The sequence below is a fragment of the Orcinus orca genome, chromosome 12, assembly GCF_937001465.1.
Source record: "Orcinus orca chromosome 12, mOrcOrc1.1, whole genome shotgun sequence".
NCBI lineage: Eukaryota > Metazoa > Chordata > Mammalia > Artiodactyla > Delphinidae > Orcinus > Orcinus orca.
In genome coordinates, this window is record NC_064570.1 from 36,248,180 (window position 1) to 36,268,534 (window position 20,355).

A 20,355-nucleotide genomic window follows, 5' to 3' on the forward strand; every position below is an offset into this window, starting at 1 on the left:
TGGGATTCTGTTTCTTTATTTAAAAGAACTCTGAGCAAGTAAATAGAAAACATTTTTGATACCTGAATGTATCATTAGAAAAAACAGGAAACAGTGTTTTATATAGATGTTAAACAGTCCCACTCATGTTTTCAATTATAAGTTGAATTCTACAGAATAGGGTAATTCACACTCTCCTTTATATTCTCTGATAAAGAAAAGCTGAATACATAACACATACATATGCTGAATTTATTTATTTACTTAAAAATTATGTATCACATTTAATTTGAAAATTCCAATTTGTTGGTAATGTCACGACCTTCAAAGTTAAAGTGAAATTTTGCTCAATTTAGAGAAGTTCTAAACCATGCTTGGCACTAACTGGTCGATTAACCATAGCAGATGGTAGGGAACTCTGGGAAAAGACTCACTTTCAAATGTCTAGCTTTGAAATCTTAATAATACAAGCCTGCTTTTCTTTTCCTTCCTTCCCTCCCTTTCACCTTCACTCCATAACAGAGTCGAAATGGCTTACGACATCATATATGATGAAATAATAATTACACAAAAATAAAACAGGGCTTGTGCAGCAGTTATGAAAAGACAGAGAAGAAACTGAGACATCTGATGATTCACCAAGACTCTGAGCAGAATAATTATTCACATGATAGAGCGTCAACAGAAGAACAGTAATAACCAGAGCTATGGATTAGAGGTGATGAAAAGGTAGGATCAGGATGGTATCGGAGTTCTGCCTGGTGGTGGATTCAAGTGCATTCAGACACCAGTAGAAAGTGACTTTCCTTGTTGAAATGGCTATCAAACACTCTCCCTTAACCAGATTGCCTCTAAGAAGCTGCTCCCCAGAGCAACACAGCCCTCTTAAAAACCATTTCCGAATTTTTCTTAGAATGCTCAAACAATGCTATCATGCACGAGAGCAGAAAAGACTCACGTCAAATAAGAGCTGCCTTCTCAGCATTTCTGTCCAAAAAAAGATCGCTGGCATTCAGAGTAAGTAAATTGAAGGACTAGAAAAAAGAAGTTAGTACCACTGAAAAGAAAGAAATGAAAGATCATTCTGCTACATTGAAGCTATCCTGTGGAAAAAAACTTGTGCCTTCAATATATACCAGATACAATAAAATTATCAGCATTGTGAAAACAAAACAATAGTACAACTTGCATTATCCTAAGCCTAAATAGAAAGGGAAAAAGACGATCTGCTTGTGAAGTGCTTTGAGGGATTTACAGAATAAACATTCAACCACGAATACCACGGAAAATTAGCATTCCTGTAGTGGTTCTTAGTTAACAAAGGTCTTTGAGGCATGTGGGGATTATTATAATTCTTATTCACACTTCAGGGAGTCCAGCCGCTGAGCAATTGCCTTTAACCTGAAGGCTGAGTGGGACTACCCTGTCTTTCTTTGAGCAGCTCTATACTTGCTGCCTTTAGCAACAGGGTCTACTTGGGTAATCCACTGTCTTCTAAGGGTCTACTTGGGTAATCCTCTGTGTTCTACAGAACACAGTGATAAACGAGAAACGGAAGAGATCTAAGGCACAGCGTTTTTCCTCTTGAAGTTCACTGTTGCCTGGAGAGTTAAAGTTGATCAGGCAAGCGACTGGGGAAGTTGTGTCCAAATTGCAGAAGAGAACCATGAAGGATGGCTGGAATGCAGTCAGGTACGTCTGTTAAGATTGAGTGGTCTGAAGAATAGGAAGGATTTCAGAGGGACATCAAAGGTCTTTAAGGTTGGGTGAAAAGAATGTTTATATTTTGTAAGAGGCAAAGAAAGAATGAAATCCAATCAAGTCATGTGGGGCTACAGGTTGCCCTTTAGAAGTCACGGAGTTGTGGACAGAGCAATTATAAGTTCAGAATATTCACCAGGGTCACCAGTGGGAATGCAGGCAGCGTCCCAACCCAAATCTCTTCTCCTTGTGCAACTTCAAGTGTACTCAGAAAGCCACGTCTCTCTTCTGGAAAGTAAGCTCAGTTAAAGGCTCTGTGCAGAGTATCAATCCCAGAGAGAGGCAGAATCATCTACAACCATCACTCCACCCACCACCTTCAGCACTTTACTGTTTTCTTTAGCACTGACCAACAACTAGTATACTACATCTTCAATTAATTTAAGTTGTTTACTATTTGCCTCTTCCCTAGAATATGAACTTCCTGAGGGCAGAAATTTTCATTTTGTTTGCTTGTGTTTTTCTGGAGTCTAGAACAATGTCTTGGCACATAGATATTTTATTTATTTATTCACTTATTTTTTAGATTTCTTTTTTTTATTGAGGTAAAATGGTTTATAATATTATATTAGTTTCAGGTGTAAATATTTTAGATAATTATTGCACAAAGAAATGAATGAATGAAAAAATGAATAAAACCAAAGCCACAGAACTGGGGTACTTGTGGGAAGACATCTGAGTATTTGGTATTTTATATTATGTTTGAGAGAATTTCGTCTATTGAGAGACGATCAGGTTTATAATTACAATTTTAAGTGTTTAATTAGGAAATTGATTTAAATGTGATTTTTAAGTGGAAATCTTACTAAGTTTGTAAGTAATATTAGAACATTTAAGAGAATTTTAGATTTACTATATTTACATATTTAATTTTTAGATTTACAAGATTTAAGTAATTGGGAAGGATGTCAACTAGAAAATTGAAGTACTCAAATATGAAATTGACTATATGAGCTAAATTTGTATGTCATACTATTTGACTGTCATACTATTCAAAGTTCCTTTAAGAGTAATTATGAGCATTTGCTAATTTTATAAATAGAATAAGATTTGCAAGCTGAACTTAAGAGTGTAAGTTTTCTGAATCTGTCATGAATAAAATGTTTGAATGAAAAAATAAACCTCCACATAGTCTTTTCAACAAGACACAGGAACAAATCACCACAATGTGCTGCAGAAGGTGGAAGGCTGCACGTGACAGGATCACAGGGCTGCGGGGCAGGAAGGAAACCCGTGTTCTGTTCTAGTGTCTCCACTTATAAGAAACTAGCCTGGGGCAACGCCCCCATCCCCCCTCCAGATCTCTTGGAGTGTTTTCAGCCACAAAATGAGGAGACTGTATGAGATCATTTATTAGTCCCTCCCAACTCTAAATTATGATGCTGTTCCTTAAGGACATAAAACAGATTCCAAATGCCATGGAAGTTGACAGAAGAGGGGGATTACCTCCAGGGAGAAGATCAGAAGTTCATTAGTAGCGGGATGGGATCTGACAAGTTGAAATGAGAGGAACCAGCATTCCAGGCGGACAAAACCACCTGATGGAGGGTCTAACATGGGGAAGTAGAAAGTGGGCTTGGAAAACGAAGGGACAGGAAAACGTCCAATGATGAGCAAGCCATCCAGTGCGGCCAAGAGAGCACTTCACCAGTGTGTTGATGAATACATCGCATAGCTCAAAAAGCTAGTGTGTTAGTAGCAGCCTTTACTGTATCTGCTAGGACGCCAGAGATATTTTCATAGCACAACGGTAGTATTTACACAGGACCTAAACAAACACTTGATTATCAAAATTATGACATCTACTTGTATTAAGATTAGATTTGGGAAGAAAGATATGCTTTTACATTACACAGTTATTTCTTGGGAGCCTATTTTAAAATGACCTTATACTCTACTACTTTATTAGTATAAAAGGCTAATCATGATTCAAGTATTCATTTTACAGAATTCATCTTGAGTTCTATGAAACAGAAAGAATACCCACATCATCTGATATTTCTGTAAGAGGTTTCCTCTTCTCTAAATTCTCAGCAAAGCTAAAAATACTCTCCAGTGAAAGGTCAGTGAAAATGGGAGAAAAATGGACTCACATTCATCAATATTTCAAACCCTCACAGGTTATCAGCAAAGACTTGGGGGAGGTGGCACATTCAGGGAAGGAAATAAGTGTTTTTCAAGTTCAGTAACTTCTTGCAACATGCAGAATAGTGGACATAAGAATATGGACAGGGCTTCCCTGGTGGCGCAGTGGTTGAGAGTCCGCCTGCCGATGCAGGGGACATGGGTTCGTGCCCCGGTCCGGGAGGATCCCACATGCCGCGGAGCGGCTGGGCCCGTGAGCCATGGCCGCTGAGCCTGCGCGTCCAGAGCCTGTGCTCCGCAACGGGGAGAGTCCACAACAGTGAGAGGCCCGCGTACCACAAAAAAAAAAAAGAATATGGACATATTTTCTCATAAATCTCTACAAAATAGAAAGCAGAGCAGGTCACATGCACATTACAGAAGAAAATGCTACCAAATTATTGTAGCTTTTATTTCTATAAATGAGACTTTCATTTGTCCAGTTAAAATAGTTTGAACAGGTTTGCTGATCCAAGGTTTTCGACTGCACTGAAAACCAGCTGCTCAGGTAAAGCATCCCCAAGGGACTGGGCTGCAGTCTCTCCTTCTCGTCCCTCCTCTGCCCTGTTGGACCCTCCGCCCCAGGACAGTCAGAAAAACCTGGGCACCCAAAGCACACGGTTCATTTGCACATCTCATACTGAAGACTATTAAGTATTTGCTCAATATTTGCTTAATGGAGATTGGGAGAAACTGAATATCTATTTCTTTGTTTGCAAAATATACATCAGGTGTCCAATGACCTCTTCTCTTTTGAGCTGTCTCACGAACAAAACTCTATGAAAAAAATGTGAAATTCTATATTGAATAAAGATATCACAGGGGAAACTAAGAGGTGATGATAGCATTTCCTGGGAAAGCACCATTAGAAGCATCTCTTGTCCTAAGTTTCTCTCCTCAGCCTCCAGGCATCTCCTCTTCTCTCCTGCTGTATTTCTTTTTCTCCTGCTAAGGCTCACTCTTTGTGGGTCCTTCCCTCCCTGCTTCCCATATTTCTCCCTTACCCTCTCCCCAGCCCTCTCACTCTCGTTTTCTTAAAAGGAGCAACTTAGTTCTACCCCAGCTTCTATTTTTATGTTGACTCCCCAACACCTAAGTTTAATATCTTCTTCAACATTTCAATCTTGGAAACATTCTGTGACAATGAAAGAATACTGAGAATTCTTACTATCACTCTAGCACTTCTTTAATCTGGAGAGCTTTTATGAGAAGTTATAATAAAAAATTTAAAAAATTATTCATTTCTTATAAAAGTTGAAATGTTCATCCCCTATTACACCCTGCTGGGGTTACATAAGACATTATCCACTCAGTTCTATTCATTCATTCATTCATCGTTTCCTCCATAAATATTTACAGAGTGCTTTCCATGGGCCAGACATTGTTCTGGACACTGGGGATATGGTAATAAAGGAGACAAAGCCCCTGCCCTCAAGGAGCTTAAATGATAGTTGGGAGAAAATGAAGACAAATAGTTATGCATAATATAACATGCCATAGTGCTATGAAGAAAAAGAAGGTAGAGTAAAGGGAATAGATTGTGATGGGGTCTTATATATTTATATTTATACATAAATAGTTTTCATTTGTGCATTATTTATTTTTTGAAACATCTGAAATAGCAAGAGCAGAAATCTGCATTTGTCATTAGGAGCTTTACAGAATATTCAGAAATCTCAAGCATGCTGCTAAGCAACAGAAACCGGGATCTTCAAAGGCCCGCCATCCAGAATACACACCTTGCTCCACAGGCTCTGCATTCCTTCAGCAAGGCTGCACTGTAATAATCAACATCCAAGCCACGAGAGATCAGAAATAAGATCAGCTAACTGAAAAGATAAGCACTGCCAGCACTCCCCACCACCCCGATGATTTATTAAATTATTATGAGAGAAGCAATGGAAAGGAAAGCAAAAAATTTAACCTGTTCGTCCTCAAAACATGTCCAAACGATGAACATTGCTTTGTTATACCTGCATATCTCTAAGCTTTTACCCAAGTAAAGAAAGAAGGAGCCAAAGAGCAATCATTTAAAATATCCTCTTGGGACTTCCCTGGGGGCGCAGTGGTTAAGTGTCCGCCTGCCAATACGGGGGACACAGGTTCGAGCCCTGGTCCGGGAAGATCCCACATGCTGCGGAGCAACTAAGCCCATGAGCCACAACTACTGAGCCCGTGAGCCACAACTGCTGAGCCCATGTGCCACAACTACTGAAGCCCGCGCTCCACAACAAGAGAAGCCACCATGAGAAGCCCGCACACCACAATGAAGAGTAGCCCCGGCTCACCGCAACTAGAGAAAGCCCGCACCAGCAACGAAGACCCAATGCAGCCAAAAATAAATAAATAAATAAATAAATTTATAAAAATAAAAATTAAATAAAATATCCTCTTGTTAGCAAAACTGCAGTGTGCTTTAGTAGGTAAAATTTATACTTCAGAAAAGAACTTTGCATGCTGGCCAGATGTCCAAATTCCATCAACTTATATACTTATTTCTATCTTCAACCTACTCATCTTTCCTTAGCTCCAGAGAGCTATATTTAATCGTGTGGTAGGTGGTGTACCAAATCCAAAGAATTTTCTGATAAAAGAATGCATTAAACATAGTAACTTGACACCTAACTGCTTCAATAAAAATAGGGTGGTAAGCTCACAAAGAAATGACATTTGTTTAATAAATACATCTCACCTTTCCTTTTAATTACTGTAATAGTACCCAAGCACCATCCCAAGGGCTTCACGGGCATCATCTCCCTCAGTCATCACCAAACCCACTGGGTGGCCACAACTCTCACCGTTTTGCAGATGACCAAACTGAGACTTGGTTAAGTTAAAGGTCACACAACCAAAAAATGACTGAACTGGGACACGAATCCAAATCTCTGTGACAACATCTGTGCTCTCCACCAGTAGGCTAGAGTTCCTTTATCTGACAGAACCTTTATCTTTCTTCTATTTCTTCCTCCTGACTTCTCCCCACATGACCACACTCATCTTCTCAGCCTGGAGAAACAGCTTATGTGGGTGTACAGTCAATCTCTAAATGAGAAGTACCAGTATCCAGACTAAAATATTAGGAATTACGTTAGGAAATGAAAATACCTAACTTGATTGCAAACTTTCCATATAGAAATGCAAGCAAGCATAGTTCCATCATGGTTGTTTTATACATATAGGAACAGCAGCTCTATATATATAAACATACACACACATTTATACGTGTGCATATATACATAGATACATACACAACTTTTTTATTTTTAGAAAGCAACATGGATAAAAGGACTTGAATGAGCCTTTCAGGAACGAGCTAGTCAGTACCTCAAAGGACATCCGATCCAACCCCTCATGTAAGAGGTGAGTAAACAGACCTGAGAGGTGAGGCATAATGATCTCAAAGCCAAGGGTTTGATCAAGAGACAGATGACAGAAACAACAGAAAGCATCTACCCAGGGAAAAATGTAGATTTATACTGGGGAAAGCAGCCAGGGCTGTCTATAGATATCCTTTGGACCATGTGCCTGACTCAAAGTGGAGAGTCCTTTGGGGCAAATGACTGAGCTGGCAAAGCCTGGTAGTTAGGGGAAGGGAGAGAGGAAAATGGGGCACAGACCAGTGGGGAAGCTGGACTCTCTCTGCCTCCTGGATTCCTTCTGTGAGCACGTGATCACATCTACAAACTGACCGCAAAGTCGCCAGTCTGCCACAGAAAAAGAAGAGGCCTGCTGATAGAAAGTAAGGGTTACCTTTCATGGTGATACTGGTAGATGGACTCTGGTCTTGCAAGAATGGCAAACCCTGGGTCAGTTTGTTCTTTTTATGGTGGAAGTCGCAGGGAATGGAACACATTTTTTCATTTATTTAACTACTATGCTTCAAACTATTTTCTTCACATTTATTTTTTACCATTCATGCAATTATCCAATACTGAACTGAGTCAGTAGAAAGAGCCAGTTGATTTCAGTGGAGCACTAACAAGGAACCAGTAGACTCTCAAAAAGATTGTAGCTTGCTTCATTCATTTAATAAATATTGATTGAACCCCTATTATGTGTAAGCTCCAGGTACTGGAGATTGAGCACTGACGAACATAGTAAAATATTTTGGCCTCAGTGAACTTACTTTTAGGAGGGGTAGGAAAAGCCAAGGAAAAAAAAATACATTAGGTAAAATATACAGTATGTGAGAGGGGAATAGCGGCTAAAAAGAGAAATGGAAAGCAGGTTAGGGAAATATCAATAGTAAGTGTCTCTGCGCGAGTGGTGAGGGTGTCGGGTGAAGTGTCATGTAAAGAGGCCACGACGACATGATCATCACTAACCTTTGCAGGGCCCACGGCAAGAGCGCAAAGCAGGCACACAGCCTGTCCTCTCTTCCCGCAGACACCCTGCACCATGTTAGCTACCAACTGCCACATGGCATGTTACCATGAAGTTAGCTGCTTCAAATGACATGCTTCTATTATCTCTGAGCTTCTGTGTGTCAGAAACCTGGGCACAGCTTGGCTGGGTCCTCTTTCAGGGTCTCACAGGGCAGTAAGCTGTAACCCAGGTGTCAGCCACAGTACACTCTCTTTTTTCCTTTTTTTTTTTTTTTAATTTATTTATTTATTTTTGGTTGCTGCATGTGGGCTTTCTCTAGTTGCAGCGAGCGGGGGCTACTCTTCGTTGTGGTGCACGGGCTTCTCATTGCGGTGGCCTCTCTTGTTGCGGAGCACAGGCTCTAGGTGCGTGGGCTTCAGTAGTTGTGGCGCGCGGGCTCAGTAGTTGTGCCTCGTGGGCTCTAGAGCACAGGCTCAGTAGTTGTGGCGCAAGGGCCTAGTTGTTCCACGGCATGTGGGATCTTCCCGGACCAGGGCTCAAACCCGTGTCCCCTGCACTGGCAGGCGGATTCTTAACCACTGTGCCACCAGGGAAGCCCAGCGCTCTCATCTAGAAGTTTGACTGGGGAGAATCCACTTCAAGTCTTACTCAGGTTGTTGGCAGAATAATTTCCTGGCATCTACAGAGCAGAAGGCCTTAGGTTTTTGCTGCCTTCCTCAGGTCCTAGAAAACACCCTCAGTTTCTAGAAGCTGCCCAAAGTTCCTGGTCACGTGAGCTTGTCTAACACAGCTGCTTCCTTCATCAACCCACCAGGAGAGTCTCAACTCCAGTCTGCTAAGACAGAGTATTATTAAAGTAACATAATCAAAGGATAACATCCCATCATGTCTGTCACATGCTGTTAGAAGCGAGTCACAGGTCCCGTCTGAAATCTCAGTGGAAGGACCAAACGGGTATGAAAACTGGAAATCATTCATCACCTGGGGTCACCTAGAGGTCTGTCCATCACAAGCACAAACAGGGGCTCCTGTGCACGTGCATGGGGAAACCTAGCCCAGTGAGTTTATATCGGAACTCTCAAACAGAATGTGCATCAGAATCATTCGGAGGGCATTTTAAAACACAGATGGCTCGCCTCCAAAGTCTCTGATTCAGTAGGTCGAGAGCGGGGCTTAAGAATTTGCACTTCTAATAAGTTCCCAGGTGAAGCCCATGATGCTGGTCAAGGGATCACACTGACAACCAGTACCCTAGCCTGTATGTCCAAGCGACTCCCACTGCCAACTCCAAGAGCAGCCTGCCCGTCATCTCTCAGGATGAAGAATGTTCACACTGGCAGCATGGTCTACTCTTGGAAGGCACAGGCAAGCCTGGTAACACACTGAGGACTGTTTGGGCAGAGAATTCTGGAGTCCCGGGTACCCAGAGCTCGGTCTAGAAGAAGAGGCATAGGTTCTAGGTGGGTCTATAGACTACTCATTCCAGACAAGGCTCACACAGAAGGCTAAAATGGGGTCCTCTAAAGTTAACGGCTCAGGAAAGGTGTCAAGAATTGTGAAGTGTTGGATTTTGCCCCACTTGCAAGCAAACAAATTAGCCTGCCAGTTTCATAGATGTTGGCAGGAGATACAAGACTCCTGGGTCACAGAAAAAAGAAAATGTATTACTCACAACAATAGCAGTAGCCATGGCAACATCATTGCACCAGTTCCCTAAGCCCTAATTCCACAAGGGTGACGTGCTGAGGGCCAGTGGTGCCTGATTACACAGTGGGATGTGTTTCCGAGAGTAGCACCGAGATTAGGATGCTCCGATTTTATACAGGGGCTGCTAGCAAATCTGCACGACATGGGGTCCAGAGGGAGTCCTGATCTTTATTATCTCGGACGGTAAATCTACCTGCCCCTAAGGGAGACAGTCTCTGTCTTCCAAGGCTGCCTGCTATGCAAAACCTCCTTGAAAAGAGCGTCAAGGGAAAATTAGCTGTGAATGCCTGTGCTCACAAGACCAGTTGCGCAGAAACTTGAGAGACCGACAGAGAACTGTCTCCTGACAACAGGGGTCCAGTTGCCAGGACTAAGGGTAACACTGAAGGTACTGTGGGAGCGTTAGGGAAGGTAGCTGAGGGAGAGTTTCTGAGGCAGAAGGCTCAGCTGAAAGGTTCTGAAGAGGCAGCAAAGGGAACTCCAAAGGAAAGCATTAGGAGATAAGGTCGGGGAAACGAGGAGGAAGGGGAATCACGTAGCACCCCTGTGGCCACAGAAAGGACCCTCCTCTTTATTCTTTGTGAAAGGAGGAGTTCCTGCAGAGTTCTGAAGCGAGGCATGGCATGACACTACCTGTTTTGAGACGATCACTCTCGTTACTATGCTGGGAACAGACTGAAGACAGGCCAGGGCCCAAGCAGGGACACCAGCTAGGAAACTCCTGCAGGAACTCAGGTGAGAAATAATGGTGGCCTGGACTAAGGCACGGTCAGCAGAGAGGGTGGGAAGCTGTTCCACTCTCAATATATTGTGAAAGTAGAGCTGCCATGACAGACTGGAAACGGGATATGGATATGATGCGGGGGGAAGCCCAAAACAAAAACCTTTCCTGGGATAGGTTTTGGGCTTCCATGTTTGAAATGGAGTTGCCATTAGCTGAGATGGCAATAACTTTGGGAGATACTGGGAGACTAGGGTTATTTCAGAGGAAGAAGATCAGAAATTCAATGTTAGACATGTTAAGTTCAAGATTTGAGACATTCATGCAGACGTAGCAAGTGAGTAGCTGAAGGTGAGGGGCCAGGTCCAGGCTGGGAAAATAAATTTGGGAGTTGCTGGTTTGTTGGCGTATGGATGGAATTTAAAAGCACAAGTCACGAGGAGCTCACCAAGAGAGCGAGTGCAGATAGAAGGCAAAGGAAACTGAGGGGGGGCTTGCGAAGAAGGAGGGGGGGAAAGTGCTTGGCATCCTGGAAACCAAGAGAACAAAGTGCTCCAGGGAGGAGGGAATGAGCAACAGCGCCAAGAGATGCTGGTATGTCAACTAAGATGGGGACGGTCGGAGGACTGACCACTGGATTTTTTTTTTTTAAAGAGAAAGAGCTAATTTTCTCTTTCCTCAAAGAGAACCCAAATTCAAAGCAATTACATGGGACCATTATAACTCCACCATATATAACAGGTCCCATTACATTAATCCAAAATATCTATTTTCCCTCAGCCTTGAGGAAGGAATAAGAAGAAAGGACAAAAATCTGAGGAAGGCAACTCTGCAGAGGCAGGCACAGGGTGTCACCGGGAAGAGAGGGCCAAGCAAAACACTGGCATCAAGTTCTTTTTTTCCTGAGGCCAGATCTCCACAGGAGGTAGTTTTTGTACTTACATGTTGTGAATTCCTGGGTCATTGCAAACAAGCATATTTAACTGTAAGTACACAATATGTGGGATGACACTAAATATAAATGGGTTTTTTCTCTACAGTAGCAAAAGTCATAAAAAGTTATATTTGTATCTAATTGTAAGATTTGGGATAGTAGATTATAAAATGTTAGTGCTAATACCACTATTATTTGTCCAGTTCTCTTAATGAGGGAAGTCAGCAACCCCATAACATACCTAATCAAAGAACTTAAGTCAATGTGGTGTGGGCAATATTGTGACTCCAATTCTTTTCAAATGTATACCTGAATCTCTTTTCAGATGTGTGTTTTACCGCTGTTTTTTTACTGTTACTCAACCGACCTCCCTTTTTCTTCCAATACAAGATTTGCTTTTCAAATATACTGGATTTTTTATTTGTAAGTACAAGGGCCTTGCTCCCTTGTGGAGGCCAAAACCCTTGCTCGAAAGGAGGGGCCTGGGTCTCAGACCTTCTCCTGCATGCAAGAGAATCTGTAAAGCATATGCGTTGAGCACTGCCATGAAGTGACCGCCTGCCTTCTGGCTGGTGGATACACTCCCCTTACGTCTTCACGTGCAGATTTTATCAAAATAGCAAGATCATATTTCAAAAAATTTCTGCATGTGTGTTCTTGTCTCTATACATTGTATCTATGCATCTTATCTCATCTGTATACATTCTCTGTCACAGGGAAAAAAACGCAAAGTCCTAATCCTCCTTCTTTCAGGGACAGTGTCATTGAGAGTGGACTATGGGAACCTGATGGAACATCTCATAATGACTGCAACCATGCCTGGCACACAGTAGGCCCACGATAGATATTTTCCTTGTCAGTAATGTCCTTCATGGAATGAGGAAAATAGAAATAGGTGAGTGCTTATAAGAACCTTCCAATCACCTGAAATAAACTTTGCAGGAAGAATGAATATCTTGACATTTCCAGATGGAGACCTGGGGTATCAAAAGAGGAATAACGAGGCCAAAGACTTCAATTTCCTCCTGGCCTAACTCTTGTCCTAACTCTTAAGTAAGGGAACCATCTTTCCATGATGTCTTCATGTAGAAATGAATCCATTTTGAAATCCCGAATGTTGGAAATACTTATAAACAATTTTCTTTTCTGCTCTCATTATTGCTACTCTCAGCTCATTCATGTGCAGGGGGGAACATCAGTGAAAAACAAACAAACAAATATCCAACAGCCAGAGACTCTGAAACTGAGAAATCTGAAGAGATCCCTTCTCACCGTCCCCAATCCCTAGTTATCTTTTTCTTTTGAATGAATCAGTTCTGTTTCCAGGATACTTGACAAGGTGCTCTTGTTATTGATTGACAAAAGAGGCGTCTAATTATAAGAAAATTGCATTTTGCAATTTCCAAGGGCTTGGAGGATTCTATGTTTTAGATACACAGCAGGGAAAATGTAATTTGCGTAAGGTGCAAATAACCATGGATAAGTCTGGAGATGAGGTGTAACATATACACACATTTTCAGTGTGTGGTACATCATTTGGCTATAGCACAAATAGTCAAGTGTCAGATTTTTGTCTTTTGAGAAAGAAGCAATATGGTGGTGAAGAAGGGGTACTCTTGGAGATTTGTGGTTTTATTCTGGGAATTTCACACCCTCTGCATCAAAATGTAACACTTATAAACGACTCACACTGTGAGAAACTATTTAAAATTCATCTTTCCTTGAGGACCCAAAGCTTTCATTTAGCCAACTCAAATTCATTAAAATGTCCTACTGCCTTCCCTGGTACATTAATAGTGATTCTTAATTTAATGTATAGATTTTAAATAAATTACACTTCATTTCTAAAATATTCAATGAAAAGTAGAATGACAGGCTGGAAAATCCACAGATTGGGGTCATCCTTTACGTGTTCTTAACTGCATCCTAACTCCATAAGTTTAAAAGGTGGCTTCAAAGTGTTGCTGGGGACCTTCCAAAATTGCAGTCATGATGAACGTCCACATACATGGAGAGCAAGCCAGGTTGATGACTGGGACTGCCACCCTCTTTTCTTCAATTGCCATTTTAAAAAATTAATTTTTATTGGAGTATAGTTGATTTACAATGTTGTGTCAGTTTCTGCTGTACAGCAAAGTGAATCAGTTATACATATACATATATCCACTCTTTTTTAGATTCATTTCCTATATAGGTCATTACAGAGTATTAAGAAGAGTTTCCTGTGCTATACAATAGGTCCTTATTAGTTATCTATCTTATATATAGCAGTGTGTATATGTCAATCCCAATCTCCCAGTTTATCCTTTCCCCCTCTTTCCCCCTTGGTAACCATAAGTTTGTTTCAATTGCCATTTTAGACCACAGAAGTTTAACACAGAGATTGCTACAGTAGCTTAAGGACAAACCCTCTGACGATTCAATTTTTTCCACTAGGCACCTTCTTAAAGTAGGTATTGTGCTAACATGCTGGGAGACGGTTAAATTAAAACATACCGGGGTAAACAAGTAATTATTATACTCATGAGACTATAAAAATCTTTCTTTTTTGGCTATTCCTTGAGATGAGTCTTTTTAGCGGGCATCTAGAGTGTACAGACCCTACTTTGTGGAGACAAGCAGGTAGATCCTATGCCTTTTCTTTATTTTAAAGTCCTGAGATTACGAGATATAGGTGAACACGAAGTGGAATAACATATTTGAACCATTCCACCTTTGAAATGGCTTTTCCTTGCAGCTGCTGATAAAATTCCGCACTGGTTCTAAGCATCACATGGCCTGTGATTTTACAGAATTTCCCAACTTGAAAACAGAAGTAAAACAGCCAGCTGTTGCTACATAAGCACCCCTACCCCAACTTGCCATAATACGGGGCTTATTCTTGCAGACCTCAGCTAATCTGGGTCATGTGCCCAGACCTAGACGCTGCCCATACATGCAATGGACAGTATGGTTAAATTCTGCCCTTTTAAAACCCCCTTGACCATACAGAATGTCAAGAAAAATCTATTATTTTTAACTTTGCACACTGACCACTTATACACACCAACTTAAGGAGATGGTATAGAATATTAATAAAATCCCAAAGTGTGCAGTCAAACTCTCTGATTCCAAATCTGGGCTCCAACACAACCAAGATCTATGAATTAAAGGAAGGTGTGCAACTACTCTGTCATTTAGTTTCTTCATCTGTAAAACGAAAATAGCATTACCTTCCTCTTGACTTTGTTGTATTTAGTAATAACATGATTTTTTTTAAGTGCATAATAGCATGGCATCTGGCACTTTAAAAAAATACAGTATTATTGTTTTTATCACCCTAATTGTGAATTAGTTCTAATTAGTACTTTAATACTCAAAAAGTCCCAATGAGATGGAAATATATCATCTAGTTAGTTCTATGTGCCATTACCCATAGGAATGACTCTTCTTGGTCGCCCTCCCTGGAAAGATGACCCATGCCAATCAAACACATATTTGCTTCCCGTTGGCATATACTGCCCATCACATACTGAGAAATGGTGTAGGATAGTGGTGGAGCTCACACTCTGGACTCAGATGGACTTGCAGTTGAATTCTGCCTGCCTCACTGAATTTTTCTGACCTTCAGTTTTCCCTGTCTATAAAATGAGTTAAAAGTAATAGTATCTATCCCATGGTGTCATTAAAAGATTCAATAAGATAATGCATGTAAAGTTCTTTGCTACTAAAAACATCAGCAAATGTTTACAGAGTACTTACAAAGTGTCAGGTACCGTTTTAAGCACTTTGCATATATTAACTCGTTAAATCCTCATTACAATCCTGTGAGATAGCTGTTATTGTTTTCCACACTTTATGTATGGGGAAACCAAGGCCCAGAGAGATCAAATACATTTTTCAGGGTCATGTTAATGATAAGTGACCATGGTAGGATCAAAATACAAGCAGTTTGACTTGATTCTGGAATCTTAACCACTATCCCCTGCTACCTCTCAATAGTAAGTGCTTATTGAATATTTGCTATTACTATAGTAATCAATAAATATTTGTTGAAATATTTATTTGACAAATCATTATTTGTCAAAGTATCAATACTTATTTACTATTTACTTAGCTCCCTAAGTACCAAATCTTATGACTGGCCAGAAAAATGGACTCTTTTGCTTATAAGTTTTTTGAAGCAACTTCTCAGATTCTGCCTAGCAAGAGTATCAAGAAAACAAGGTGTATATTAGGGAATGCAATTCAAAATAGGTTCCAATATACTATAATATCTATGATTTGTTATGACTCCATTTCATAAGAATTTTAATTGCAACAATAGTACATGATTTGTTGCAAATGATTGACTTTATCTTATATAAACAACATTAATTACTTTAAAACTTTTATTTAGAGGGAAAATAAAACAATAGAAGGTAGCTCTGAAGACACTAAGAATGCTCTTCATAATATTTTCAAAAGTCATTAATCAAAATGTGTAATACCTAGCTTCCACAGTTTGAGGTTTACGATTATATGGCCTGAAATGTGGAAAACAGATTTTTTTCCTTGGGTATCTGATCCCTACAATATAAGAGACTTGACCTGTTGCTATTTATGAGAGAAGGGATTATTTTACTGCTTTGTAAAAAAAAAAAAAAAATGCCTTGTTTACAAAGCAAGAATTTGTTTTCATGGAATATTAATAAAAAGGTTATAACTGTATTCATTTTTCTAGAGCTCATTCCTTGCTTCATTTTCTGTTCTTATCCTGGCTTGTTTTCTTTCATCTGTTTCTAATTTACATTACCTCGCTGTAATGTAATTTACATTACCTTGTTTCATATATCTGTATACACTGCCCTGAGTTCTTCCTGGAACAAGATGAGTGCAAATAAATGTCCTTTGAGCAAAGTAGAAAGTAAGGTAAATACGACCTTTTCACTTTAATGGAATCTGCAAACAGGATTAATCTGATGTTTACTACTTTATGTCATTCATGGACTTATGGGAATCCTCCTGAGCAGAATGTCTGAATATAAAAAAAAGTTACTGGAATTTGGCTGAATAATGGCACCCAAAGATATCAGGTCCCAATCCCTGGAACCTCTGAATGTTACCTTATATGGGCAAAGGGTCTCTGCAGATGTGATGAAGTTAAGGATCTTGGGATGGGGAGATTATCTTGGATTACCCAGGGGAGCTCTAAATGAAATCACAAGCATTCTTAAAAGAGAGACAGAGGGAGATCTGACAGACAGAAGAGAAGGCAATATGCCCACAAAGGCAGAGACTGGAAAGATGCATCCAAAGAATACCAACAGCCACCAGTAGCTGGAAGAGGTAAGGAAAAATTATTCCTTAGAGCATCCAGAGGGATCGAAGCCTTGCTGACATCTTAATTTTGGTCCAGTGATAGTGACTTTGGACTTCTAGCCTCCTAACTGTGAGAGAAAACATTTCTGCTGTTTTAAGCCACTAAGTTTGCCGTAATTTGTTACAGCAATTATAGGACACTAATACAATTATTAATCTGAATACATACAAGTGTGAAGTGAAATTTTGCCTTTTAACATTAAAGACAATGGGAAAGACAGAAAGTTATTTCCTAGAGTAACGAAATATTGAAAGGTAGTTCAAAAAGATCAGGAACTTTTTACTTTAAAGGACTGCCATATGTTTCAGGAAAATGCTACATTCCTAAATAAATTCTCTGTCTAATATATCATTTTTATGAAAGCAAATTCTCTACTACCAGGAAAACAACTGGCAACGTTGGCCTCCTGTGGGCCTCTCACTGCATACTGTTCTCCAGGCCCTCTTCGTGGAATGGCTCTGCTCCTAACCCCACTTCTGTGTTTTACCTTCTACCAAAGTCAAAGAACATATCTGCCGCATTTCACTTAGGGAAACGTTTCTAGGACCCGCTGCTGCATTTATGGAGCGATGTGTGCAAATCATGTCCATAGCATTTGTGTGTGGGGGTGGTCCCCTGCAAAGTACATGGGGATATCTTATCAGCAGCTGACCACTTAACCTCACTCAGTTTTGCTTTTCTCTAGATCAAGAGGCAGAAAGAGAAGCCATCCCCACTCTAGGTAATTCTAAAATAAACGGTGTTGAGGATAGAAACTTGCATTTAGGAAATCACAGGACTCTCTTAGAATCTAAGAGGCAATTCATCTAGCCAGAGTAATGTCCGAAGGGGCAAGAAGATCTTGAACTTGATGTTACAAGAAATTTACATCTTTGACCTGTTTCCTTTCTGGAGAACGGGAAGGACAACACTACCTAGCTCATGAGACTGCTGTGAAGAAGAAATGAGTTAACACATGTAAAGCACAAAGAGCAGAAACAGGGACACACTGAACAAACTCTGCTGGTTTGATTATCACCTACTAGGCCGGGAGATTTTTCAGGCTCTTGCTACACTGTGGCCCTCTTCTTATCGTTAAGATGCTTGCCATTTTACATTTTACTTATCAAATAACTATCAAATTAATGTCCATCTCTTCCTCTACTGTAAATTTCATGAAGCAGAGATCAAGGCCGTGTTTGTTCCTCCTAGCACAGTGCTTGGCCAAGGAAAGCACTGGAATATTTGTTAAGTATATTTCTCACATAAAGCAAACGAATAACACTAGTGGGTCCAATCTGTAGTTTCAGTAACCTGATGAATGTTTCCTATCTGCTGTGCCAGAGTAACAGATTCTGTTACTCACTCACTGCGTGAGTAACCTCACTGAGTAACAGATTCACCTGGGAAGATTTCAAATATACCCATGCCCAGGCCCCAGAGATTCCAATTTGATTGGTCTGGAATCTGCCAGGGCCTGTATTTAAGACTGCAAATAATTCTAATCTGCAAAGCAGGTTGGAAAGCTCCAGCCTTGTTTCCACCTGCTTCAGCTTAGGAGTGAAGGCCTCCAACCTGACCTCTGCGTTTGAATTTGACCAACAGCCGTTGGTTGAATTCTCCTTTCCTATTTAGAGAGTGCGGGAAAAAATACTGGAACTGGCAGCTTTATGCACAGGATCTTGGCTGATGGTAAGAACGAGGATGGTTTGTACTGTTCAGACCATCGTAATCCTGGCAGCGAACCTGCTGGGTGGCTCCAGGCCCCAGTATCTGCCAAGTCGCTCACATGCAAGACGCTTGGCCTCTAAAGGGCGAGCACATAGGGTCATGAACCTCTTCTTCCTTTTTTTTTTAAACGGGTTTTTTATTTATTTTAAAAAGCCTTCACAGAATTTCCCGCAGTGTGTTAGAAAGGTGGTGGTGATTGTTTTAAAGGCTGAACTCTGCCCCCGATCCCTTCTTGGCGTTGCTCCCAAGATAGACCCCAGAGTCAGTGTCCTTCCTACCAGTCTCCTGTTCCACCTCCGCCCACCTCTGTTTCTTTCCACCGACCATTTACTTCCACTCTTGTACGATTCCTTCAGGATTCCCTAACCCTCGTCCGCGTGTGACCCCAAGACACCAGGCTGCCCTTGGTGAAGCGGTCTCGGGCTCCTCGAGCGGGCGACCGCAGGAGCTGGGAGCGTGGAGGCCAGACCGTGGCCGGCGGCCCTGCGCGCCTGGGGAGGCAGAAGTCGCTCCCGACCGTGGGAAACAGGGACACCCGTGTCGAGCTGCTGAAGATCAGCGGGCGGTAACGCTCTCCCGGCCTCGGAAGGCAGGTCCCGGCCCTGCAAACCCCTCGCGTAGCCGGGAGAGCCGGGTCCCCGCGGAACCAGCGCCGCGGCGCGCGCCGCTCTCAGCCCGGGACTTGGGAGCTGCGGAACGCTAGCCCTCCGCTCAGGGCAGGAGGCGTAGCGCTCCCCGCTACTCCCCGCGGGGAGAAGGGAACGAAACACGGACTCCGGTCCCTGCCCAACAGGTTCTTTGGGCGCCCACGAGGCTCGGGAAGCGTGTGGGCGACGGGCTGGGAAAGGAGTAAGGCATTCCGCTGGCGCATTCCCTGCGGAGGGTCCTCTGCACTTAATGCGTCCTTCACTGGTCCCCAGCCCCACAGCAAGTCCTGAGTTTGGGGAGCAGGAATTGCCCCGCAAGCGCGGGTAGGAGCGGAGTTGCGGGCATGTGGTGCGGTCACCCATCAGCTCGGTCCGGGAGCAAAGTTAGGTGATGCAGGGAAAGGGCCTTTACGTTCCCCAGGGCCTGACCCTCAGGGCGGTCGGCGACCACTCACCTCGTGCCTGCGCCTCCATGGTGGCCGACTTCGGACTGAGCGCGGCGGGGGCGCCCGGCGCTTGGAGGAGAAGCAGCAGCGGCGCCCGAGCTCGGAACGCAGCTGACACAGCCGCTCGCGTCCTCTTCCTGCACGCTTGTAGCGAGCGCAGCGCTGAAAGGGCGGGGACCGCGGAGCGGCCTCAGCTGCCCGCTTCTGGTTACCTCCGCCCCTTCCAGTCCACCTGGCCCAGGCCTCGCGGGGAGGGAGCCTACCGCTGGGCGCCACCTGCCGGCCGCTCCGCGCATCGGGCGGACGGCGCCCGCTCCGGGCTGTGGGCGCGTGCTCCGCCCTACGAAGGCTTGAGGTCGGCTGTACCTTCACTGTTTTGTGTATTTGGGTTTTTTTTAGTGAATACATTTATTGATACCCATTTTATATAGTTCAATGAAATAATCCACAAATTTAAAAGCATTTTCTTTTGGATATCACCATGGTCCATGTAAATACTTAACCGTCAGAATCGTCTGCAAGTAGCACTCCAAGTCACGTGTTTAAGTTTACAGACCTGAATATACATATTTCATTAAACAGTGGCACTTACGTACTCAAGTGATCCAGTGGCTCTGGAATCTATGACTACTGGGCATGTGGGATAAAAATAATGTGTA

The 20,355-nt window shown here is 42.2% G+C and overlaps 1 protein-coding gene across 5 annotated transcripts in view; it reads right to left on the bottom strand.

Annotated features, from left to right (window-relative positions):
- The window catches only part of TPD52L1 (TPD52 like 1), a 99,654-nt gene extending 79,588 nt beyond the window's left edge, over positions 1–20,066 (bottom strand). For 2 of the 5 annotated variants that reach the window (XM_033407875.2, XM_033407864.2), the window contains exon 1: positions 19,706–19,931. In XM_033407875.2, coding sequence (XP_033263766.1) covers positions 19,706–19,724 — 19 coding nt within the window. In that variant the 5' untranslated portion in view covers positions 19,725–19,931. Of the gene's footprint in view, positions 1–19,705 lie in introns of all 5 variants that reach the window. The other 3 variants (XM_004263858.3, XM_033407880.2, XM_049695659.1) reach the window with 3 other exon arrangements.
- Positions 20,067–20,355: the final 289 nt, after the last annotated feature.